Raw genomic sequence first — 26,926 nt, forward strand, 5'->3', positions numbered from 1 at the left:
ACGGGAGGGTTTTGTGAGCATGCGCCGTGTAGATAGGCAACCCAACGTCAACAGCCTTTTCAACTTTGAATGATATCCCTACAAATCTCTAGATCATGATTCAGTCAGGGGCAAGAGGCTATAGCTTTCTTGACACTTATTGTGGGAGGACCTCATGGCCAGTCCCGTAGGTCAACAACGCAAATGTGGAAACAGAGTGGAGTTCTGAAATTCGTTTCAGACAGGAATGGAGTGCTCACGCTAAATAAATCATCGCAGTTGAGTCTTTGCAGTGATTAACAGATTCACCACATTTATTGATTACACAATACTGATTACATTAACATCAATGTAACATACCACAATTAATGGATGGCGCTAATAAGGCAATGGGTAAGTACAGTAAAAGAAGTAAAATCGGCTCGGGGCTCATTGTTGGCAAGTTTTCGTGCAGAGAGATACGAAAAGCAAACATGAACCAACAACAATGTAATCACAACAAGCAGGCAGGAAAAGTTATTTTCTGCCGATTAAAATTGGTCGATTAATATGGTTTTGATGTAGAACACTAAGAACTTGACCATAAAAATTGATTCACCGCAAGTAACGGTGGCGTACAAAAAAAAAGGAAATGGTAATGATTGTACAATAAGTTAAATTACAAGGGACAATTGTTCACAAGTTTTTGTCCTGAAAGATGCGAAAAGCAAGCACAGGATCATCATGGCAATCACATTCAGCAGGGAGGAAAAGTACTTTTCCGCCATGGGTCGATCAAAAAGGACCTGATCGTAGCGCGGAGATCCAGGTACTCCGCAACCAGGACCTGGAACAAAGAAAAGAAGTAACATTAAGAGCAGAACACTGTCGTTTCACAGAACTTGAATTAACGAAAATCGAAATCGTTCACTCTTCTTTGCTCGGTTACACTGAAGGAAAGAGTGTAAATAGTACACAGAAAGTGTAACAAAAATTGTACTCCAAAAGTACCGTAGAACGGGGTAATATGAGACATGAAGGAAAATCGAGACAAAGCGCACTTTATTTTGTTTTTGTCGTGTTGCTCCCAAGCGGTTGTTCGGAACACCATCGGGAATTTTTTTTAGTGATCTAAGAGGCCTTGGCAGATCACGGGAAACGCACGAAGGCAATCAGAGACTCGCCAGGATTATTAAGAACCAAACGAAAATCCTCTAAATTCTGACAAGTTTTATAAAGTTCGTAAAAACCTCCCCAGAAACCTCGGCTGGAACTCTGGTTCTCGTCCGAACGAGGTTTAAATCTGTAGACAATCATGTCAACATAATCAGGACAAAATTTGGTTCTGTTATGTCTACTCCCGGGCCGCCTGTTCTAGATGGAATACAATTTTGTTACCTTGCAGGGAAAATAGAGACACCTCTTTTCGTTCGAAACATGAGGCCAAATATACTCCACTGTTCTTGATTTCAAGTAATAATGATTTTAACACTAATTTGTTTTACTACCTGACCGGCATCCATGCTCTTCGTTTAGTATTTTCATGTGACAGGCACAACTCATGACTTCTTGGACATTTTTCAGCCCTTTCCAGTGACACCCATTTTTCTTCCCTCCAGACTTTATCGCTTCTTCATTATAGTCCCCAATCATCTTTAAAATGAATGAAAAGAACTTAAACAGCTCCAAACCCGCCTAATGAGTTTATTTTCCATACTTCTTTACCATTTTTCTCTTTTGTCTCATATTACCCCACATTGCAGGGAAATATGGGACGGCATTCCGAGGGTTATTGAAAGGTCCCTACTGCACCTAAAAATCTGAAATTTGGAGGGAGTGTAGCCAAAGGGTCAATGAACAAGTGATGAACACCTCAGCACCTCAAGTTGAAATTACAAGGGGGAAATTCACATAAAACCTCGAAATTTGTCTCATATTACCCCGTTCTACGGTACAACAGGGATTGTAGAAAGTACAACGAGAATAGTAAAAACCATAACGAGGCCTGGACTGCACTCGGCATGCAGGTCCCATTGTACTTTGTACAATAATTGATGTACTTTGAAAGTACAAGAAATTCCCGATAACAAAATTTGCCAGAAATTTGTGTACTTTTGCTGTGGTTTTTTTATTGCAGTGTAGGGAACTTTCCTGCTATTACGAACACCACTAAAACCACACACTAAACGTCATGTGACATTTGGCGTCCCACAAGTTCTGCAGGCAATTTAAAGAACATCCCTCGGCATATGCCGACTGACGTCGTTCAAGAACGTAAATACATCGTTCACGCCCGCTCTACAAATAAGAGCGTACATTGTATGTTCTACCTGGAGCATGCCTGCAAGCAAGCTCTACCTAGCGCATGCCTGCCAAGCATGCACTATAAGTGCATACATGCCAAGTATACCCTTACTGAAGCATGCATCTGGTGCATACAGGATAGGGCGTTGCCTGCATCGGGAAGCGTGTACATGGCATGGCATGCATGCCATGTAAGTGCATGCTTGGCAGGCATGCGTTTTAGCTATAGCGTGCTTGGATTTGTAGAGCGTCATGACAAAATTCCGCAAAATTCTATGCCTGTGAATGCATTGTGAATTCTATGCATTGTGAATTCAGTGATCGACTCTGGAGCCGCACGTACCTTGTCTTGAGGCTGCTTGAGACTGAGGATGGCCTGCAGGAGATCAAACCGGGCCCTCTCAACTTCTCGTCGCAGTGGATTGAGGCCGGGGCGGTAGACGTCCGCGACGCGAAGCACGTCGCGAAGGTGGCCCAGCGCGTTCCGCAACCCCACTGCACGAACAAGACAACTCTCAACCGTATGCACTCAGTGGGCCAGAAGACCGGTGGAGGCGGCCAAAACTCTAGACGCGCTTTGAGCTCCAGAGTGGCTAAATGGGACTCGAACCGAGCGTGTGACCCCACCGATGGATTCCTCGTTCGGAGAGCAATCCATTGGTGGGGTCACATTTTCGGTTTTAGTCCAATTTGTCGACTCAAGAGCTCATAACGTGTCTGGAACTTTGGCCGCCTCCACCAGTCACCGGTCTTCTGGTCCACTGAGCAGCACGCATACCAGTGTGGAGGAGCAGATACAAAAGTATTCAAACCATGAAGAATTAAAGTCAATTTGCTTCGGAGGACGTTATGAATTCACAGAAAATGCCGTTCAGAAGCGTTCAGAGTACATCACTAAATCTAAGATGACTGTTTTTTCTGTGCTTAACACAAATAGGACTTCTTCCTTAAGTTTTCAGAGCGCGAAGTTTCAGAAGTGAATGATAGTACTTCGTTCCGCTACACTGTCAGCACTCATTTTGTCAGTACTTACGCAAGTAATTTGTGCAACCACAATACATACTTTTCCTTTCTTAAAAAACTACTTAGAAAATATTCAATAATGTACTAAGCATTTTGATTTGTACATAATTTTACAAAGGAATTAGTCACACTTACTAAGTATTAAAGCTGTTCATACGAATACGTAATTAATGAGGAAAAAGTCAGCAACGTGCTGAGAGTGTATGTTCCCGGTTGGCTCACCTGCTTGTACTTTCTTCAGACCGCGGCCCTGCGAGTTGTTGAAGTCCGCCAGGTACTGGTACACCATCTCGAACTTGGCCGTGAACACGATGCGGTGGGTGGCGTGCAGGAGGCCGCGTGGACCCTGCGCGTCTGCAATGAAGGACAGCCACTCCTGCACCCGCACCTGTCGAGGAAATTCCAAGTGAGCACACTGTTCTCATGAAATCTTTCAGAGAGAGAGCCTTGTGAGAGAACCTTGCAAGAAGGCTGAAAAAAACTCCCGCAAGATTGAAACTCTGGCCGGACGGTGCACTTCGTGAAGCGTACAGCCAGTACGCCCTTCTTCAAGCGTACAAGAGTTCATGCGCTCCTTTCTTCCTATCTAAATGCATGGGGGAATTGCCTTGAAGCGTAGTTGTACGCTTCAAGAAGGGCGTACAGTCTTGAAGCGTAGTTGTACGCTTGATTGAAGACACTGCCGAAAATTCCGTACTTTTATTCGAAAAATGTACGGACGAAAATGGTACGGAAGTACGGAAAAAAATACGGGACGTCGACAGAAGTTCTGTAGTAGGGCAGGTACGGACGGTCCAGGCAAATTATTGACCAGGCATATTCCGTACTTTTTTCTCGCAGGGTACATATTTGCTTCTGAGAAAAGTGCGTTACATTTAAGTGTTTTGAAAAGGACTCGAAATAGTTTTATAGTAAATCTTAAGATGTTCGATAAGCTCACAGTAAGGAAATACTAAAATTCAGCTTCTGCTTCAGGTTATGAATTTTTGAATTTCCAAAATTAAAACAGATGAATTTTTGCCCTGATCTCAAACTCTGCTACTAAAGAAAAGAAGGCATGAAATTGAGGGATCCTCACTAAAATTGGTCAACATCATCAAAGAGCAAATTCCAAGCAGGACGACTCCTGATTGTCTGAACCAGGAACGCAAGACGACTTTCAGCCACAAATATTTTTGGGAATTAAATATGCCTTTACAGTGAAAAGTACCACTTACACCCTGAACATTAAGTTAATTCCCTCCAAATGACCACGAAATTAAGCAATGACGAATTCACTGATATAATAAAACCCGTGAATCTGAAGCCTTCCACGAACTTTTGAAGCTTTAAAGCATTAAAATCACTATTACAGTCAATTCGGGACATTTCAATACTACGAATCCCCTGCAAGAAAACTAATACAACATTCTACACTGTGGCAAAAAGCTACGGAAAATTCTGTAAACAGCTTGTGGTAATTCTCCGTAGGCCCCTTATCAATATTCTCCGTAGGCTCTTACAGTATTTTCTGTAGGACCACACAGTATTCTCCGTAGGACCGCACAGTGATCTCCGTAGGACTATACAGTCTTCGAGGTCCTACGGAGAAGACTGTGCGGATTTACAGAGAATACTGTGCGGCCCGACGGAGAATACTGTAAGAGCCTACGGAGAATATTGATAAGAGGGCTACGGAGAATCCTGGCAAAAAAATTAACAGGATTTTCCGTACCTTTTTGCCACAGTGTATAAGTTGAGCAAAGGGCGGGTGTCGCGTCACATTACCTCCGCTTCCCGTTCTTGCATCTCGTCCAGGCGGCGCTCGAGGCGCGACACTTCTGCCCAGCCACTTCCCTCGGGGTCGTCGTACAGCGAGCCGCCCTTGCCGCACCCATCGCACTGCCACTGCCCGGCGGGGCGAGTCACCAAGCAGCGTCTGCCCTGGCCTGCAACACGGGGAGGTACGAAAATATACTGAGAAAACCTTCCAAACTATCCAAACTATTTCAGACCTTACAAAGCAAAGCAGTCTGTTAGAACAAAGTATTTCGAGCATACATGAGCTGACAAGGAAAATATTTCGTAATTCACGAACTATTTCTTCGTATAACAAAGTAAACTAGTTAGTACATATGTATGATCAAAATACTTCGTAAGGTTTAAAGGGTGTAGGACCCGATGAAAGCTGTCAAGTTTCAAGTTCACGCATTGGTTGAAAAAAAAGAGGACGATTATTCCAAGACTACCCGAGTGATGCATTTAAGACTTCCCTCTGGAAAAGCACTACTGTCCCCCTCCCCCCCCCCCAAAAAAAAACCCTCTTTTCTAACCTAAGGTAAAAAATCAATTGTGGGTCACATTTTTGAAAATTCCAAATTAAGGCCTTTAATTCTGACCTGGTGACAAAAGTGCATGTGCGGCCTTTAACTATGGTCCTTGGACTAAGTTTTGCAGCATAGTAGCCCTGTCTATCATCCTTATTTACTAAGCTGTGGCTGTTTTAAAAACAGTCTGTTTTGGCCCACAATTGATTTTTGGAACCAGTTGTGGGTCAGCATTGTAGGAAGCTCAAATTTGGATATGATTTGCTTAAATACGAGAGAAATTTACTTCTGAATTTATTTTTCGGAATCGTGAAAACTGCAGGATCTGTAGCACAATGAATCAATTGTGGGTCACATCAATTGTGGGCCATTTCGTCTTTTTGCTTGTAAATTGACCACTTTTGCAAGATATTTTCTTATTTTCATTAATTAAAGGTCCCTGGTTCTCAATAAACCAAGCAGACACGTTTTTCACTCAAAAAGGAAAAATACATAAACAGGCTAATTTCACTGTGAGACAGATGTGAGTTTAACGTCCTGGATTAGAGACGAAACTTTTATAGTGCATATTGTAGGGCCGTCGGTGTGGTAGACAATCCAACACAACACCCTGTCATCATGAGGTATTGCTACAGTTTATTATCTATTTCAGTCTGTAGGGATTGATTTGACTCCTTATAACAGGGCCGGACTGGCCTCGGGTGCCTAGCCCGCAGTTGGAGAGCGGTTCCCTTCCGGGAGCTATGTAAGCCCCGAAATGCCCCCCCCCTCCCCAACAAAAAAAAGCCTGATGGCAGACTGGAAGTAAGAGCTAGCGTTGTCATTCGGGGCTGTAGCTTAACATAACCTTCGTATCGTAATACTACATGTGACAGAGCAGAAAAATGGAATTTACTGGGATACATCAGTCATTCAGAAGCGCAGAAAACAAAAAAATAGCAGAAAAACTACCGGAAAATTCGTTTAAAATAATGGGTCTGACATGGAAGCGAACGCTTCTTTGCCATCACCCGCGCACCATGGCATCGAATGATTTCGGCTGTACTATGGTAAATTTATGTTCCCTGACCTACTTTGAACCAAAATCAGCAAGGGCGTCCCGTTATACCTCGTAATAGCTTCACGGTGGCAATTTGAAAAACATACGATTTTTCGCCTCGTTGGATGGGCGCCATTTTCACGACTTTATGAAGGGCCTTCCTTTGAAGCCTGATAGGAGCCGTTACAGTCGTCGCTCGGACATACACGCTATTTGGAAAGACAAAGAAAGGTTGGAGGAAGGTCTACCGCGAAATTCAAATCGATTCAATCTCCGTCGGGTCTGCGGTGACCCGTGGAAAAAAATGACCCACAATTGATTCGTGACCCACAATTGATTTTTTACCTTAGATGGCCGCCTGAAAAGCAACACTTTGCTCCTGAAATTTATTTATACTTAATTTCTAAAGTTCATGTTTTTTCGACTCAGCTAGCACCCGATGAGAACTAAACTAGGTGCGATTTCTCCGTTCGTTTGTGTAACCCCTCTGGACTCACGGTTGCAGTGGCCGCAGTGCCACGCGTCCACGTGGAGGCCCAGCTCCGAGGCGTCGCTGCACATGGGGCAGCGGCAGTAGAACAGCCACCACGTCAGGTCCAGGCGCCGCTGGGAGGTGCCCATCACCGTGTCGGGCAGGTAGGTGATGGCCACGTGCTCGCCGGCGGCGATGTTCTTCGCGGCCACCTGCAGGTACGATATCACGATAACATCAAAGGTGAATACGATATCAAGATTTGTGAAAGGTCGTTACGGTATTACGATTCCGAGGTCGATACGAGATCACGATAATATCAAAGGTCCATACGATTTCAAGAAATATCAAAAGTTGATACGATATCACAACATCCAAGGTCAATACGATATCAAGATATATCAAAGGTTGACACGATAGCAAGATATATCAAAGGTTAGGGCCTAATACGATATCAAGCTACAACAAAGGTCGATACGAAATGACGATACATGTATCGAGGTCGATACGATATGACGATAATATCAAAGGCCGACACGATATCAAGATATATCAAAGGTTGATACGATATCAGGATATAACAACGGCTTAGTATCGCATCGCGACGAGTAGATATCGCACAACTCTACCACCTTACCGCCTTACCAGAACGTGGCCGTAGCGGTGCCCGACTCCAGAGTCGTCCAGGCGCCAGGGCAGGAAGAAGGCGTTGGGGACGCACGCGTGCTCCAGCAGGGAGTAGCCAGCGAACAGGCCGCTCAGCTACGGGCAGACACAAAGCGCATTGGAAATAGATTGTTCACAGCACTCATCATCATCAGCGCTGTTAGGCCTCAGCAGACCTCTAGCGTTCGAGTAAACAACTACAACAAACACAGAACTCAGACTGCACACCTCAAATGCAGGCTGCTACACACTAAATGTAATGTACAATTTTGTACGAGACATCACAGTTTTAGGTGCACACGAAATTTTAGTACAATTTTTGTACGAAAAACTGCACATTTTTCACCATTTTGGTACGAAATTGTACAAAATTTTCTACAAATTTGTACGCAAAGTTCGTGTGCACAAACAACTGTGATGTCTCGTACACAATTAGTACAAAAACATTTAGCGTGTACGCTTTAGTTTTGGCGGTGTGGTTCAAGAAAGAACTATGTAAGCAGTCCGTTACCTTCCGCTCCAGCGGATCGTTGGGGTGCCCGTCCATCTTCAGCGAGTTCATGAAGAACGCCCCGAGCGCCTGCTGCAAGTCTTCGATTGGAATCCACGTGATGCCGACCCTGTTTCGCAGCCACGACACTGCCTCGTCCCGCCTGCAGGGGAGGACGCGGGAGCCCCCGCGGAGACGCGAGGCGTACGGCTCCTGCAACAGATGTGTCACAGAGGTCAGTTCAAGGTCACAGAGGTCAGTCCAAGGTCACAGAGGTCAGCTCAAGGTCATCGAGGTCAGTCCAAGGCCACAGAGGTCAGTCCAAGGTCACAGAGGTCAGCTCAAGGTCATCGAGGTCAGTCCAAGGTCACAGACGTCAGTCCAAGGTCACAGAGGTCAGTTCAAGGTCACAGAGGTCAGTTCAAGGTCACAGAGGTCAGTTCAAGGTCACAGAGGTCAGTTCAAGGTCACAGAGGTCAGTCCAAGGTCACAGAGGTCAGTTCAAGGTCACAGAGGTCAGTTCAAGGTCGAGTCCTCTTGCAATGCTGGGGTTTATTTCGGGCTCAACAAAGGCGCCTTTGGAAAAATGTTGCCGCCGCACAGCGGGCCATACACCCTAAATCCTGTACAGTGATGATTCTCCATATTATGGCGAAAATGTTCTATAATATGGTGATGCGGCTGTCTTCATAACATACCATTGAGAATTCACTGTACCTCATAGATATTTAGACGAATTTCGTTGGAATAATGGACAAAATCTCCACCGCAATATGTTGGTGCAGCCGTTCACCGTAAGACATTTAGAGTTTAAGAGGCCAAAAAGTCTAGACGCGTTTTGAGCTCCACAGTCGCTTGGCAGGACTCGAACCGAACGTGTGGCCCCACCAATAGATTCCTCGCTCGGAGAGCAATCCAACGCGTTCGGTTTGAGTCCCACTGAGCAACTCTGGAGGTCAAAACGCGTCTGGAGTTAAAGCCACCTCCACCGGTCTTCAGTGAGCCAGAACATGCGTAAATTCACGAAAATTCTCGATAATTCACGAATATCCGTCGCAGGTATTCGATTCTCCGCACATTCACGAGCGGCAGCATCTTAACTAGAGGTTACCTTCGTTACTTCCTTATGAAACTCATTCATAACAATTGAACAAAATTTGGCAAACCGTGCGAATAAAATTGAAATCCAGACGTTCTTGACTGTCCGAAGCATAAGAGCGCGGCTACAAACACTCTACATGCCTTCACATATATTTTGAACTGCGTAACACTAAATCTTCGATACAACAAATGTTGAGTGCACTGACCGGGACATCCGGAGGGCAATGGAAGTCAAGATTGGACGTCAGTTTCGCTAGGCGTGGTCGCAGTGTTGGTTGCTGCGAAGCCAGGCATATCCGCAGCGCAGCCAACCCGTCCCAGTGTAGGGCGCTCTTGCCACCTGAGACGAAACACAAAAATCAGAAAACCAAAACGCAATACAAAACAAAGAAACAAAATTATTTAATGCCTTTTGCTACATTAAATGGTCAAGCACAAGCACACTGGTAAAACTAAAGCGCACCTCTATGCTTGAGTCAGACATTAAGTTACGCTTGAAGACGTTACGCATGAAATGAAGCATAAACTAGAAATTGACCCAAGCAACTAGCTACGGGAATTTTAATGGGTAATGCTACGCTTTAGTTTTACCAGTGCATAAACGCAATGCCGCATCAGAGCATGAACCATTCACGCTCCTAAAACAGCGTCAATCGGTTTGAGCGCCAAGGGGCGTGAATGAGGAGAGACCTGGTCAAGGTTTTAGTGGCCTTCCAAAGGCATCAATCACTTCATTACGCCCTTCGACACTGCAAGAAAAAGTGTGGATAGTACAACAAAAGTACAACAAAAACTGCACAAGAAAAGTACAACAGGGATTGTAGTAAGTACAACGAGAATTGTACAAACCACAACCAGCCCTGGACTGCCCAGCACTCGTCATGCCGGTTCCGTTGTACTTTGTACAACAATTGTCGTACTTGAAAAGTACATTAAATTCTTGATAAAAAATTTGCCAGAAATTTGTGTGCTTTTGTTGTGGTTATTTTCTGCAGATAGTTATGCCCTCTAGGAATTAGTTCTTAGGGCTTTGCTTCACGAGTGCAAAGAGTCAATCAGCTAGAAAGTTAGACGGTAGGAAGAGAAATTTCTCTTAAGAGTTCGGGAGTGAAAGAGAATCAGTCAAACTGTCAGAAGCTACCACCTTTGGATTTCAGAAAGATGCAGACCAGTGCACTGACACAGCGACATGCCTTATTGAACAATACCTCTATTGGAAATGAGATCTATCATGACCCAGAGACACTGCCAAAAAAAAAACTGCACTCTCAGACTGTTATTGACTTTTTGTCCTTTGTTAAAGAGTATTTTACACAGCAATAAAAAGTACTATTTCGTCAATATCTATGTAAGATTTCATTCTTTATATTGACTTAAAGTCAATTTGTCATTGACATCAAGTCAATACTCAATTGACTTAAAAAATAGTCAATAATTGATGACAATTTAGTCTTTATAGTGAACAATATTGTACATGGTTACAAAGGAAATAATACATATTATTGCTGCTTAAAAAACTACGTAAGCAAAGGACAAAAAGTCAATAATGGAGAGAAAAATCTCATTCAACGAACGTTAATGAAAGCAGATGATACTCGTTTGGTTTTCTTATACGGGGTAGTGTGCAGGCTCATTCCAAAGATAGTATTTAAAATTGTGTATGAAACAAAATACATAGACCCGAGCGAGCTGGCCGGTGTAGGTACTTTGGTACTGGCCGTGCCGAGCTGTGGCTTGCACCGCCCGCCGCCGAGCCCGAGCGCCCCAGGCCGGGCCGAATCGGGACGGGAGGCGTTGTTGCGCGTGGCAGGCGGGGAGGGATTGTCAATGTGAGGAGGGGTGCCATTGTTTAAGCCCGGTGCCGCTGGCGCTGTACCGCGGAGGGATTGTCGAGTTCCGCGCAGGCTGCGCCTCACCGCCAGCCGGCCAGACACACCAGCCCACCCCGGCCGCCAGCCCCTATTATATTGTTGGGATACGCGCTTGGTTTCTGGACTCGAGAGTAAAAGCACGCTGACACCTTCATTTGTGTATAGTAGTTTTAAGTATGTTTCAAGTGTGAAGGTATCATCTGCTAAAAAGTCAATACGTGTCTGAGAGTGTGATTTTCCGGATGAGTCACAAACGATGAAATCGAAAGCGTCTCACCACCGAAATTGAACTCTCTGCTGTATCGGAAGTTGGCGCGCTTGAACGCAGTGCATTCTGGGACGTGGATGTCCTTGAGGCTGCAGGCATCCCCACAGACGAGCCACCCACAGCCTCGGCACGCCTTCATTTGCCGCACAGGCCGCACTGCGCAGCACCCCACGCACGCCTCCTGTAACAGACAAGTCGAAGGGCGATAAGCTACACTGCAATAAAAAGTGTAGATAGTACAACAAAAGTACAACAGAAACGGTACAATAAAAGTACAACAGGGATTGTAGAAAGTACAACGAGAATTGTACAAACCACAACGAGCCCTGGACTGCACAGCACTTGTCATGCCGGTTCCATTGTACTTTGTACAACAATTGTTGTACTTGAAAAGTACACTAAATTCCTGATAAACAATTTGCCAGAAATTTGTGTACTTTTGTTGTGGTTATTTCCTGCAGTGTACGTGCCAAAAACTTTACGAGGTTTTAAGGGCATATGCAACGTAGAACGTAGAACACTGTCAGTACTTGTGCAAGTAATTTGTGCAACCATAGTGCGTACTTTCTCTTTTTTAAAGAACTACTTAGGAAATATTAAATACTGTACTCACAATTTGGTTTGGTGCATAATTTTACAAAGGAAATAATTCATACTTACTTAGAAAATCTTAAGTACTAAATACTAAATGCTAGAACGAATGCGTAAATAATGAGAAAAAAGTCAGTAACGTGATGAGAGAGAACCTTTCAAGTCGTTTCACAAAGACATCGTTTGTAAAGTAGGAAGCAATTCCTGAGCACACTTACGTATTTTCCAAATGCTTTGTTTTACGTGGTCTTACAATTTTGTGCATTCGTGCTTTTCGTTCAAATTTGAACGCAATGTCACAAGAATTGGTGCGATTCTGGAAACAGGTTTATTTGGGTGAGGATGGTGGTTTCCTCACCCAAATTTGAGCGCTAAGGAATACCTCACCCTTATCGTATGACTCTTTCCTACTCAGTGAAAATTCAAGGCGTACGCTGCATCAAGAAAGGCCAAATTTTACGCCTTAGTTTCGAAACCCCTGCGCACAGTGGGCCAGAAGACCGGTGGAGGTGGCCAAAATTCTAGACGCGTTTAGGGCTCCAGAGTCGCTAAACAGGACTCGAATCGAACGTATGACCCCACCAATGGACTCCTCGATCGGAGAGCAATCCATTAGTGGGGTCACACGTTCGGTTCGAGTCCCATTTAGCGAATCTGGAGCTCAAAACGCGTCTAGAATGTTGGCCGCCTCCACCGGTCTTCTAGCCCACTGTGAAGTGTTCTTCGGTCTTGGCGGAGCACTCACTTGATCTGGAAGGGTTGCCGGCGTCGTGACGGCCACGATGGGCTCCTCGCGCATCAAGATGGTGCCGGCGGGGATGTCGCGAACGGCCACCAGGTGGCGCCCCACCTCGTCGTTGCATCGTTCGGCCAGAACGCCGCACCCCTGGAACACACCAACGAACAACGTTGGTGAGATTAAATACACTCTCAGACTGTTATTGACGATTTGTCCTTTGTTAAGGAGTTTTTTTTTACACAGCAATAAAAAGTACCATTTCCTCAATATCTATGTAAGATTTCGTTCGTTGTATTGATTTAATGTCAATTTGCTATTGACAAAGAGTCAATACGCAATTGACTTCTAAAATAGTCAATAATTGATGACAATTTAGTCATATTAGTGCACAATATTGTACATGGTTACAAAGGAAATACTTCATATTATTGCTGTTTTAAAAACTACGTCAGCAAAGGACAAAAAGTCAATGATGGTGAGAAAAAAGTCAGTACGAGTCAGAGAGTGCAACTGATACACATTAGAATAGTACACCGAAACTCACAGAGATTTCCCCTCGGATTTATAAATCTCAGACTCGTATTGGCTTTTTTCTCTCCATTATTGACTTTTTGTCCTTTGCTTAGGTAGTTTTTTAAGCAGCAATAATATGTATTTTTTCCTTTGTAACCATGTACAATATTGTTTACTTTATAGACTAAATTGTCATGAATTATTGACTATTTACTAAGTCAATTGCGTATTGACTTTTTGCCAATATTACGAATGAAATCTTACGAAATAGTACTTTTTATTGCTGTCCAAAATACTCTTTAACAAAGGACAAAAATTCAATAACAGTCTGAGAGTGCAGAGAATGCAACTGATAAACATTTGAATAGTACACCGAAACTCCCAGAGATTTCCCCTCGGATTTGCCCTGAAGGTTGCCGTTGCAATTCGGTGTAAAATGGAGGTTGCTCACCTTGCGATGCCGACTGAAGTCCAGCACTTGATGTTCCTTGCCGCAGTAGAAGTCCACGCGGCACCGACTGCAGGCGCGCGACGACGGTTTCTCGCACACGGAACACGGGCCCAGATCAGGACCTGCCAATGACACGGAACACACTGTGAAAACAAGTGTGGAGGACTCCACTCCAGCAAACTAGCAGAGTGAAAACGGAGAATGACCTACATAGACTTTATTCTCTCTTATCACTGTAAAAAATTCCGTACTTTCGTACGGAAAATGTACCGACAAATATAGTACGGAAGTACGGAAAAAAGTACACTCTCAGACTCGTATTGACTTTTTTCTCTCCATTATTGACTTTTTGTCCTTTGCTTACGTAGTTTTTTAAGCAGCAATAATATGTATTATTTCCTTTGTAACCATGTACAATATTTTTCACTATAAAGACTAAATTGTCATCAATTATTGACTATTTTTTAAGTCAATTGCGTATTGACTCTTTGTCAATAGCAAATTGACTTTAAGTCAATATATCGAATGAAATCTTACATAGATATTGACGAAATAGTACTTATTATTGCTGTGTAAAATACTCTTTAACAAAGGACAAAAAGTCAATAACAGTCTGAGAGTGTACGGAACGTCCGTACTTGTCCCATAAGAACTCATATAATCGGGTACGATGTTTCACGCACGATTGGGCAAGCAAGTTGCATCACCCAACTGAAGGGCGGCGGTGACTCACTCATTCTTCATCCAGTGCTCACCGTAAGTTAACGCCGCCATGACTCCAGCTGCCTCAGCAATGAAGAAAGAAACGGGTGGATGAACCAGGAATCCCTCAGCGACTCGATGCAGTTGGATCTAGCGGAACACAAGGCAAAGCAAATTGAAGGAAGTTGCATGCACTGAATGTCATTTGTGTTATCCACGAATGATGCCACTTTGAGCACATCTGTCGGTGTCGGCTGCGTGCGCTCTAAAATACTTGAAAGCTGCGGCCCTGTGAGTGGAAGTCACTGAAACTAGCCGATGACACTGGAACGGGGTGGCAAAGTTTAAGGTAACGTGAAGAGCTGAACATAACTTGAGTCTTGGATTATTGAAGTAAAACATATCCTTTGACATCCAGCTAAATCAAGAATTGAGATTAAATAATAAGTCACACACAAGTCAAGCAAAGTGACTTATACATGACTTATACACTGGGCGTGCTGGTACTGTCAGTGGGCACATACCGGAAACGGAAAATGAACATCATAGATTTGTTAAAGGAGTTCGTCCACTTTGAAAGTTTCCAGTACTGTTAGTTGCATACCATTTGAATCGGACTTAAGCTCTCAAAAAGAGTTTCGATCACCGTTTTTTGTTCCCCTACCGAAACTTTCCCAGCGGTATAGGTTTAAGCGCAAGTGTCGATTGCAATCCGCCTCAAATCACCGTACCTTGTGTCACTCTGGCTTCAATGTTCAAAATCATTGGATTGCGTACAGTACTAACGTCCCAAAGGGCGCAGGGCGCACTCTCAAATCACATGTCCCGACTGCTAGGGTACCCGGTACTGCAAAGTATCTTGACACGTAAGACGAACAAGAACAACAGAAGTAAGCCCTATCCCATTGTCGTTGGCATTTTTCAAACATTGGGACACTTCGGCGAATCTTGAAGCGAAAAGCTAAAGGAATACAAGTGATTGCACAAACTTCAGTCTCCCTCGCCTGCCGAGCGGATGAGTAGGGCTACCGCTTGAAACCCAACCGTAGGGGACGAAAGTTGCGCTCTTTCTTATTTCCTTCAAGAATTTCCGAGCCAATACACTCTAAAATATCTTGTTACCCAGGAAAAGCATTGCGACCACTCGTGCGCAATCGTATCGATTTTGATACCTGCTTTACACTGCTACTGGAACCGTAAGACGTGAGAGGTTGTGAGGCGCTACGCTAGATACTACGCAAGATGTAGGCAGCAGACCGCACTATCACGCTTGCATCTAAATTTAGTTCTCTCATTCCGCAGGTCAAATTCCTCCCGAATCGGATGCAAGGAAGTTAACAGGCAGCCATATCTATTCAGTTTCGGTAAGCAAGACCAGGTAAGTGAAACTCAGCAGAAACTCGTCTTTCACTTAAGATACGCTTGTTCCGGTAGTTGTAATAGTCCTCGCATTTCTTCGGGGTTTCGTACGAGATTTGACGGTCGACATTCTCACCTACGCAACTTGAATTTGTGAGTGATTAAGGGAATTCTGTCTGAATGCGAGTGCAGTTACTGGCAACTCGGTACTGACTGAGGATCGCCATTGTTTACGTTACGCAGTTCTAGTTACTTTTGACACACCCCTCAAGCGTCACGCAGTTCTGTTGACATTTTAGGCCCATCCCTCCAGTGTTACGAAGTTTTGGCCACTTTTTCGCCCATCCCTCTGGTGTCACGCAGTGTGGGTCACTTGTTGGCCCATCCCCCTTGTGTTACGCAGCATTGGTTACTTTTCAGACCCATCCCTGCAGTGTTACGCAGTTTTGGTCGCTTTGGGCCTCATCCCCCAGGCGTCACTCAGTGTTTGTCACTTTCTGATCCATCCCCCAAGCTCTACTGCTGATCACCCTCGACCACACCCCCCAAGCGCCACGCGGTTTTGATCACATTTTGAGCCATCCCACTAACGTTTCGCAGGCCCGGACCCCCGAATCCCAACCTGTTCGCTCAGCCCCCCCCCCCCGTTCATTTTGAGGAAGAAACCTTGCGTAACATTTCTCTACTTCGTTGCGTACGATTCAAGATGTGAGCCGTAGCCTGCCGAGTAACGAGTCCGTCAACTGCTACAGACACCTCTTCCAAGACCAGAAGAGGCAAGTGAAACTCAACAGAAATTCGACTTTAGCTCCCAGTTACGCTCGTTACGGTAGTTGTAGTCTTCGCACACTACGCTTTCTGGGCTCCGCTGATTTTCGCCGAGTGAGTCTTCGAAAATGCCATGCGCGCTTTCCAGACCCGCTGTCTTTCCTGCTTCTTACCCTGAGTTTGTAGCGTTAGGTTAGGTTCAAGTTTCTGACATGGGTAATGCCGTTTGAACCGTTGGGGTTCTGTTAACAGTAATAATCCCATTAAAAATGTCGACGTTTTAGAGCTGTCTCTTTCGCATTGGCTTGGAAGTTATTGGGCTCTGCCGCTCTCCGCGCGGTCGGAGACGCCTTGTCGCCGGACTCGGCCAAGCTCATATCCTTTTCTGCTGACGCGGCAGGAGTTTGTTGACAGTCTTGGCCGGCTCGCGCTCGCGGCATACACCGCGTTGGGGTAAGGCTTGGTACGCGAATATCTTGTGTAACTTTACAGTGAGTACGTTACGGTTGACTTACATTCCTTCACCCTTTATTTATCTAAATCGGCAAGGGCGTTCCCGTTCATTCCATGAATCGATTTTTCTGAAAATGTTCCAATAACATCTCTTTTTCCCATTTTCTTGCCCTCGGGTAGGCCCAATTTTCCTTTGAGTATCAAGTCCTTTCTTTGCTGCCCTATTGGTGACCTCCGTTGTGGTCGTTGCTCAGACATCCGGGCCTTGTCACGTGTCAAAGGAAGGTTTTGGGAAAACCCATACCGGAATTGAAAAAGATCCGCTCATTTATGAATTTGAAGCGACCCGTAAAAAAAAATGGCCCTTAATTGATTCGTGACCCGCAATTGATGTTGTTTAACCTTACGCTTGAAGGAGTAAATCACTCTCTGCAACTACGTACTGACTTTTCCCTCATTTAAATTGTATTCGTATAAGCAACAATCATGCTTACTGCTCTCTAAGTAAGTATGACTAAATCCTTTTGTAAAATTATGTACCAAACCGAATTGTCAGTCCATTATTCATTACCGTATTTCTTAAGTAGTTTTTCAAAATCGGAAAAGTACGTATTTTGGTTGCACATGTGCTGTATCTACTGACAAAATGAGCAAAAAGTCAGTAGCGTGCCGAGAGTGAACGCTTTACCGTGGTTCCACCAGTGAGCGATGTACTGCCGGCGGGGAGGTTGCAACGGCTTTGACGACGCACGCCGACGCACGGTTTCGCGCACGCGTGCCGCAGACGACCACGGGGCGCACGGGCAGAGCACTGGCACACTGGAAGGGCCTCGCCACCAGACTCAGCGAGCAACTGCTTCCCCCTTGCAGTGGGGGTCGGGTCCTTGGTCCTTGGCGGCCGGACACCCGAGACGAGGGGGGGGGGGGGGGATGGTGGAGCGGTGTGGGTTTGAGTCAGCGCATTCATCCCGGGGAGTCGGTCGAGCGCGTTTCGTGTGCGCTCATATTATAAAGGGAGTACGGTTGGAAACTTCACTCTGTTGACCTTGAAAATTACTTCATGTCTTACAATCAAAGGTAACTTGTTATAGCAAAGTACACTCTCAGACCTTTACTGACTTTTTAGGCACGAAGTAGCCTTATAGTATCCCCCAGGATTCAGCCTCGCTGGGATTTGATCGCGTGGCCCCTTATGCAAGTCGAAACCTCTCTGTACGATTTTGATGAGATTTTGCAGACTGGTAGAATTCTGAGACGTGATTTCAATTCTGGAATATGGTTGAAATCTTAGCGATAAATTTTGAGAAAATTGCCGTCAAAATCACTGTTTCCATAGCAAAGCTCGACTCGTCAACGAAAAGGGAAGAGAGAGGGGGGAGCCGAGCCAAACCCAACCAATAGCATGGCTCCTTTCGCTTGTGTACAGGTTACCCCCAAAACGGTCGCTTCTTTGAAAAAGGACGTTCGAATAAAAAACTTTCCGCGACCGTGATAGAACAGATGTAACAATAGCACAAGAGGGTTTTTTGGACGCAGTCTTTTCATTGGCACTGCCTGATGAAAATTTTTAATGGGAATGTCTTTGCTCATGCGCGGAACATTACACAGTCATACCAACATGGAAACCTACACTCATTGTGAGTTTTGTGTTTGTTTCATTTTCAATGTGTATTTTCTACCGCAAAATTAATCTGTTTAAATTATGACATTATATCTGAATATGTTTTGAGGACACATGTTGAAGAAAAGATTTTAAAATATTGAAAAAATAGAACAATTTTTTCATTTATCAACTCTTTACTGAATCAATAAAACGAAATTATATTTCTTAGCTCTGTCTTAGCTCTAGTTTTTGTTTGATGTTTCTTTTCATTCAGTTAGCACGATGACCACTAGGGGTGGTCGAATGTACACTTTTTTCGAAATCTCAAAAGTTAGATGGCGCATTTTGTAGTATTTTTTCTGCTGATTCCGAATATGTACTTGGTTTTGAGAAAGGAGTGAAACTGAGGGCGCTACCAGCCTTTTAACACTAGAAGCGCCGAACGGGCCAATTTGACCCATTTTGAGTTTTGAACTGAAATTTCCACTTTTGAAAATGAAAGTGGCAGCCCCCTAATTTCTGACTTTTCCTAGAATGATGAAATGCGTCTAAATTCGAAATCTGGACGTTCTCGGACCATATTTGACCGAGATAAATTGACTTTTACCGTAAAGCGCCAAGCGGGCCAAATTGACCCACACGGCATTTTGACCACATTTTCGCGTTTCTGCACAACGTAACGAGCTATAAACTGACTCTTCACCACTAAATATGACTTACGTCATATGAGGAATGCGTTAGGTCCGCGTATATAACGAAGTAGGCAACCCGCAATACATTTCCTGGCTGGAGACATCGTGCAGCTTCCTTTGACGTAAACTGCCAATGTCTTGGGCATTTTGGGTGACCCGATTGACTTCTAAACGCCCTAAGGTGTCTCTCGAACACCGAGCCACTAGTCTACCTTCAGTGGCACTCATCGCACGCTCAGCCCGAATCCTTGGGTCAAAGGACTACAGCACTTACTCATGCGTAAAGAGATGAATAAAATGCCGATGTCCACTTTGTTGCTCTCGTGTCTAGTGTTTCAAGGTAATTCACTTGCCTCAATAAATTTTAACCAGTTCGGCAACTATTCATTCCCTAGATGTCTGAACAAGCCGGTCAGGACGATGGGCGACACGGAAACCCATCTCAGGGATACAGCAGGAGCAAACCTGGTTGGGACAGATGCTAGTTGACGAACGGACGCAAATTAGAATCCACTACGCGCCTTGCTGGTTATGGCGAGTTTATTGACCCGAGAGTGTTTACACATGTCTCTTACATTCCAGCCTTTTTAGCACACACTCAATCGAGCACTCAATCCTCCTTACAATGAGCTTCTCCGTTGCTATGAATCCTGGTTTCCGGGCATGCCTTGCAGCTATGCTTTGATGGTTTGGCCAGGTCTTAATGGTCGACGGTTCAGTAATTTATTAAAAATCACTATCTCGATCACAAGGCGATTAGAATTCTGCCATCTATTATCATCAAAAACGTTTCGGCATCGAGGCACTGTAGAAAACACTAAGAACAGCAAATCATGGTTTGCGGGTTGCCTACCTTGTCCCCTGTGACCCCTGTGCACCAAATTTTATCCTTTGACTTGCTAAGGGTCTACAAATCCGTTTTAGGTTCCCTTTGAGTCAAAATGACGGTTCAAGAGTTGACTTGTACGACGAAAATGCCCTTGGGTCAAATTGGCCCGCTCGGCGCTTTACGGTAATCCGAAAACCCGGCGCTTCTAGTGTTAAGTTTTGAAAAATTGCTTAAAATGCGAATTTTTAAAATTTTACTTTTTCTCCGTTTGAAAATCACAGTACATTTTGGGAATCGGCAGAAAGAATGCAACAAAATGCGCCATCTAATTTTTGCATAATTTTTGCAAAATTGACATTTTGAGAAAAGTACGCTCTTAAGGGTGGTCAAAAACAATATTTTCGTCAAAATATCCATTTTGCAAAAATTATGCAAAAATTAGATGGTGCATTTTGTTGCATTCTCTCTGCCGATTCCGAAGATGTACTGTGATTTTCAAACGGAGAAAAAGTAAAATTTTAAAAATTCGCATTTTAAGCAATTTTTCAAAACTTAAAAGGCTGGTAGCGCCCTCAGTTTCACTCCTTTCTCAAAACCAAGTACATATTCGGAATCAGCAGAAAAAATACTACAAAATGCGCCATCTAACTTTTGAGATTTCGAAAAAAGTGTACATTCGACCACCCCTAATGACCACATCGCTCCACCTCGCGACTTTCAGTGCTCATGTTCCTCCAACAAGACTCACCTGCGATTCGAAACTATCCCTCCTGAGTTTATAAAGTTTGTCAAACCAACCGTCGTAGTGTTATTACGTTGTGAATGAGAACTATTACACAGAATTGAAGAAAACATGACTAGAGAACCGCCTTGATGTTCCAGTGTGGAATACATTAGCATTGGAATTTTTCAAATTTTACGGCATTTTGATTTCTTTTTGTTGCCAAGTTTAAATTTTGACGGGTGGCACATCGACCACATTGGTACCCTTGCCATTCGTACCTAAACCACCCCCTATCCCTTTTACACAACTTTTTTCCTTTCTCCACACTCCTACACAATAACTATATTGACATTGACTTCGTGACTCCTAGGATTTCTTGAAATCGTACTTTTCTCATTAGCTTACGCATTTCTGTAAGCAACTATAATACTTAGTTTTTTTTTGTCAGTATTACTTAGCAATTGCTAATTACTGTACTGATATTACCGTTTTCTTAGTAAATTACAAAGAAATTTTTAAGTATTTAAGAACTTAATACTAAGTATTATGGTTGCTTACAGAAATACGTCTGCTAATGAGAAATTGTCAGTAAACGGCTGAGAGTGTAGTTTGAGGAGGCGTGGATACTGGGGTGGGGCGAAGGGGCTTCTGCCTGCCCCCTAATAAGGCCCCCCTAAAGTTAGTCTAAAAGACATACACTCTCAAAGTCTGACGAAGAAAACTAACATACCATTTCTTTTTAATAGAAAGAATTTTGTGCAAACATATTATGAAGCCATTTTTCCTTCGGACTATGAAGCTTTCTCCTTGTACCTTACAAAGAAACGCCCCAAAAGATTCGTACACTCTTAGACTGTTATTGACTGTTTGTCCTTTGTTAAAGAGTATTTTACACAGCAATAAAAAGTACTATTTCCTCAATATCTATGTAAGATTTTGTTCCTTATATCGTCTTGAAGTCAATGTGCTTGTCTCCACCATAGGCTTCCACAGCAGGTTCCAACCACAACAGAACCTAATTGACTTAAAATATAGTCAATAATTGATGACAAATTAGTCTTTATAGTGAACAATATTGTACATGGTTACAAAGGAAATACTACATATTATTGCTTAAAAAACTGCGTAAGCAACGGACAAAAATTCAATAATGGAGAGAATAAGAGTCTGAGGGTGTAATATAAACAAATTTAGTTCGTATTATGTTTGCTTTCGTGCACCACCGCCTTATTACTGCTAGAAATTTCGTGCGTGCTGTGCTATCCACGAGCGTCGAAATGAAATGTGACTGTCGGTTTGCAGCTCCGGGACGTCCAAGCGCAGTATTTCGTCGGAGTCCCTTGCCCCCGCTATGGAGGAATCGGTGAGTAAACGAATTATAGTGGTTCAGAAGCGGAAGAAGGGAATAATAAGACATACCTTCAGATTGAGATTTTATTTTATGATAATGCCTTAGGATGGTTTGCATCATTGCACCCAGTTATTTGCCTCTATTCCCAGCAGTTTGGAAGAAAATTCACTTGAAAAATGGCACTTAACTTGACCCCTTTTACTTTCTACATTTCATCGGAAGAAACTCAACCCAAGTCCGCAGTTTTCATGCATGTCTTTCTTGCGCAAAATGGCCAAAGGAGATGACTTGAAATGTAATTATGAATAATTATGAATCTAGTGTTGAAGGAGCCGACTGAAATTAACTCCCCTTGCATTTTAGAACAGTAGACGGGTAAAAGAGAATACTCTTGAAATGTACCAGAGCATAAGAGACTCTACGCAGACCAATTGAATTGTGTCCGAATTTCACCTCATTTGGAGAACTAAGTGACATGGTTCCGTGGTTCTTAAGATTTTAATCACAGAAACCATATATGGAGTGGTCTTACTCTGCAAACTCAACAGTGTACTCAGTACACTCTGTTTACACTCTCAGACTCGTATTGACTTTTTTCATTCATACTCATCTCAATTTGGTTCCTGGCTTGTTACGAGAAGAAACTTTTAGTGCTTACCGTCGAACGGGGTAATATGAGACATGAAGGAAAATTGAGACAAAGCGCACTTTTTTCGGTTTTTGTCGCGTTGCTCTCTAGCGGTTGTTCGGAAGACCACCGTGAATTTTTTTTCGCGATCTAGGAGGCCGTGGCAGCTCACAGGAAGCGCACGAAGGCTATCAGAGACTCGCCAGGATTGTTTAGAACCACCGGAAAAATCTCTAAATTCTAACAAGTTTTCTAAAGTTAGTATAAACCTCCCCAGAAATCTCGGTTAGGACTCAGGTTCTCGTCCTAACGAGGTTTTAATCTGTAGACAATTATGTCAACATAACCAGGATAAAATTTGGTTCCGTTATGTCAACTCCCGGGCTGCCTGTTCCAGATGGAACACAATTTTGTTACCTTGCAGGGAAAATAGAGACACCTCTTTTCGCTTGAAACATGGAGCCAAACATAATCCACTGTTAATAATTTCAATTAATAATGATTATAACTCGAATTTGTTTTAGTATCTGACCGGCATCTTTGCTCTTCGTTTAGTGTTTTCATGTGACAGGCAAACTCATGACTTCTCCTACATTTTCCAGCTCTCTTTAGTGGCACCCATTTTTCTCCCCTCCCGATTTTACTTCTTTAACGTTTCTTTCTTTTGTCCCATATATTACCCCACATTGCAGGGAAATATGGGACGGCATTCCGAGGGTTATTGAAAGGTCCCTACTGCACCTAAAAATCTGAAATTTGGTGAGAGTGTAGCCAAAGGGTCAATGAACAAGTGATGAACTCCTCAGTACCCCAAATTGAAATTGAAAAGGGGAAATTCACAAAAAACCTCGAAATTTGTCTCATATTACGCCGTTCTACGATATGGCATTTTAAGGAAACCGTTAATTGTGAAAACTCAACTCTCTTCCCTTAAAGTCGACAATATATTTTCAACGCAGTCATGTCGACTGGTTAAGTCGTTGCCATGCATTTTCCATTAAATTTCCCTGAGTACACTCCTGAGTAAAAAAAATCCGCGAAAAAGCGTAAAGGGGTTTAGTTTCGTTGTATCCTTCACAGTAAAATGTCTTACGGTGATAGGCTGCACCAACATAATATGGTAGAGATTTTCTCCATAATACCAACGAAATTCGTCAAATTCTCTATAAGGTACAGTGAATTTTCAATTGTATGTTACGAAGTCAGCTGCACCACCATTATATGGAACATTTTCACCATAATTTGGAGAATCTTCACTGTAGTACAACATTTAGAGTGTTTTTCCATCCGAATCGTCTCCGTTTAACTGCAAGGAATTGAGTCGAATAATTTGTTGCAATGATGTAAACCATTCAAAGGCACAATTATAGAATAAAATCTGAAGTTGAAGGTAATTAAAGTGCCCGCGCCCCCCTTATGCCACTTCCTGGATCATAGTACTCTTAAGTTCCTCGACATGAGAGCATGACATATCTGCGTCCTACACTGGTAAAACTAAAGCGTAGTATTACCCATTGTTTTCAAGCGTAATCAGTTTACGCTTGAAATCAAGCGTAACAGGCTCATCCGCCAAGATTCCCCCTATCTAAATGCATGGGGGCACTGGTAAAACAAAGGCATAAAAATTACGCCCTTAAGGGCATAAATACTCTTTTACGCCCTTGCAAGGGCATAAATCGTTTATGCCCTTGGGAAGGGCGTAAATGGTATAGGAATTTCAAGCAAAATTTTAATGCCCTTCCCAAAGGCATTAAAGATTTATGCCCTTTAAGGGCGTAAATCGTTTACGCCCTTTAAGGGCGTAATTTTAATGCCTTTCTTTCACCAGTGGGAATTTCTAGTCTATGCTTGATTCAAGCATAGAGTTTCGCTTTAGTTTTACCAGTGTAATTGAATCCAATGTTGGTTGTGCCGCAGATGCTCCTGTCGCTGTCGGAAGACGTGCTGCTGACCGTGCTGGCCTACCTGAGGCCCGAAGAGCTGCTGCGCTGCCGCCTGGTGTGTCGTCGGCTCCGAGAGCTCTGCCTGCACCGGGTCCTGTGGCGGAAAGTCAAACTGACTGACTGGGACAGGAACTTGCTGCATGCTGCGTTCGGTGTCGCGCCGTGCATTTCCTCGTTGCAGTGCGGTGGTAATTCGTCCATTGCCACCCTGGGCTACTTTGTGGTGGGCACCGCCTGCGTTGTCACCAAGCTTATGTTGATTGTGGAGAGCGTTAGCGAGGCTGCTTCGGCGACGGCAGTAATTTGCAAGCTCACTGCCCTTGGTGGTTTAAGAAAGCTGGATCTACGCATAAGATACGACCCTCGAGAGTGCCCTATGGTAATGATGACGCTTATGAAGGCGGCTTACTGCATCGAGGGTCTACAGGAGCTCCATTTCGCCAACTCTGTCTTAAAGCCACTGCCGGCTCTAACAGGAGACCTGGACGTGAGGCCCTCCTTAACTCGGCTCACCTACCACGCACGTGATGCAGACTCCTTCCTCCTGCTTTTGCTTAAGACCCACGCGGCAACTCTTCAGGCCGTGCAACTTGATATTTTGACTGACGTCCCTGTGTCATCATTGGCCAAGCTTAATGAGTTGCGCTCCTTAGAATGCTACCCCAGTGAAGACTTGTCGCAGCTGGCATCATTGCCGAAGCTCGAGTCGTTCGCACCGTCGTGGACAGCCGGCAACCTCATCCCGGCTGGTGCATTGGACTTCCTTTCTCAGGCGCCGCATCTGCGAACCTTGTTGCTCTATCCCCCCTGCACGAACCCCGAAGCTCTCCTTCGGTCACTGGTTGGGTCACGCTCTGCTCAGTTTCTCGTACAGCTAGACGTCTGCGCTTCAGCGGATCTCTGGGACCTCTGCGTGGCACCCGCCCTGTCCAACTTCCACTCCCTCCAGTCCCTGGACATGGGCTGTGAGCCTTCCGACGTGTTCTTGCGGGCTGTTAGCCCTACATCGGTGCCCTGCCTCACGTCATTGCTTGTGGCCTTCAGCAAAGGATCCTGCCTCCACGCTTGGTTCCACCGGCCCGCCATTCAGGACGTTCTCGTGAGGAACCCTCGACTGCACCTTCGACGCAGCATATACTACTACACCTCCGAGAACCGGTACTCTGGGTACTCCTCGTACTGTGGCGGCGAAGACGGCAGCTGTATGTGGTGCCACTGGGGTTGCCACGGATCGCTGATGAAAGTATCTTGGAATAAAGTGGCCGCCTCAGCCCACGCCAGGAGAGCTGCCTGCCCTCGTGACTGCGTACAAGTGGCCAGATCAGCTTGCCCGTCTTGCGACCTTAGCTCTCCAGCCATCTGAGGACCGAATGGTTTCCAAAATGCGTGCAGTTAAACTGGGAGTTGCATACACTTTCCTTAAATGTTGGCTTAATTAATAACTTGCGCCGGTTACATTATGCACTGTCCCTCGCAACGTTGTTACGTAGTCTGAATTTGTTCTGATTGTGATTTACGGTATTAGGATTAAACTTCTCTTGTGTGTGTCTAACGATTTTTAGAGGGAAATTGCCTTTAATTTGTGTCTACATCATGAATGCAGAATCAAACGTTTTTTGTCGTGTGAGATCTATGTGATGCGCTTTATTGTAAGGATTTCACGATTCAAAACTATGTGCTGAAGTAAATAAAAACTAATACCTTGTTCTACTCATGCCGCCTTTTATTTTTATCTTGTAACGTTACAGATTGAAGTTAAATATGAAAAACGTTGCGCTAAGTCATAGACAAAGGGTGTGGATTGGAACTATAACAATACAAAGACCACGTTTTATTGTGAAATTCGTATTACCGGAGGCCCCAGGTGCTGCTTTTCCACCCACAGGAGCTTTAACTTATAAGGTGGCTCTGTACGTACAGTGGGCATGAAGACCAGTGGAGGCGGCCAGAATCTCAGGCGTATTGAGCTCCAGAGTCGCTAAACAGGACGGCCGAATTGTCACATTAAAAAGAACGTAACACCCCTCAATCTGAATATCTTGGCGTATCTCATTTAAGCGAACGTGACAAATTGGGCACGTC

The 26,926-nt window shown here is 44.2% G+C and overlaps 2 protein-coding genes across 10 annotated transcripts; one reads left to right on the plus strand and one right to left on the minus strand.

Moving 5' to 3' along the window:
- Nucleotides 1–258: 258 nt before the first annotated feature.
- On the minus strand, nt 259–15,001 carry LOC117644929. The gene is made up of 14 exons (XM_034384671.1): nt 14,985–15,001; nt 14,867–14,912; nt 14,548–14,644; nt 13,793–13,914; nt 12,835–12,975; nt 11,508–11,679; nt 9,566–9,699; nt 8,280–8,471; nt 7,748–7,864; nt 7,128–7,314; nt 5,053–5,213; nt 3,508–3,673; nt 2,606–2,757; nt 259–805 (listed from the first exon to the last, which is right to left on the minus strand). Exons 2-14 carry the CDS (start codon nt 14,906–14,908, stop codon nt 716–718), a joined length of 1,773 nt encoding a protein of 590 aa, XP_034240562.1. The 5' UTR covers nt 14,909–14,912; nt 14,985–15,001; the 3' UTR covers nt 259–715.
- LOC117644933 lies at nt 14,780–26,554 on the plus strand. Of its 9 annotated transcripts, none has more exons than XM_034384708.1 (4): nt 14,780–14,843; nt 15,797–15,872; nt 22,225–22,285; nt 24,819–26,554. In XM_034384708.1, exons 3-4 carry the CDS (start codon nt 22,274–22,276, stop codon nt 26,205–26,207), a joined length of 1,401 nt encoding a protein of 466 aa, XP_034240599.1. In that variant the 5' UTR covers nt 14,780–14,843; nt 15,797–15,872; nt 22,225–22,273; the 3' UTR covers nt 26,208–26,554. The 9 variants fall into 9 exon arrangements, with proteins under 9 accessions (XP_034240599.1, XP_034240600.1, XP_034240598.1 ...); XM_034384709.1 differs by lacking the exon at nt 14,780–14,843 and adding an exon at nt 15,038–15,085; XM_034384707.1 differs by lacking the exon at nt 14,780–14,843 and adding an exon at nt 15,227–15,384.
- Nucleotides 26,555–26,926: the final 372 nt, after the last annotated feature.

The sequence above is a fragment of the Thrips palmi genome, unplaced genomic scaffold (genome assembly GCF_012932325.1).
Source record: "Thrips palmi isolate BJ-2018 unplaced genomic scaffold, TpBJ-2018v1 HiC_scaffold_18, whole genome shotgun sequence".
NCBI classification, from domain to species: domain Eukaryota; kingdom Metazoa; phylum Arthropoda; class Insecta; order Thysanoptera; family Thripidae; genus Thrips; species Thrips palmi.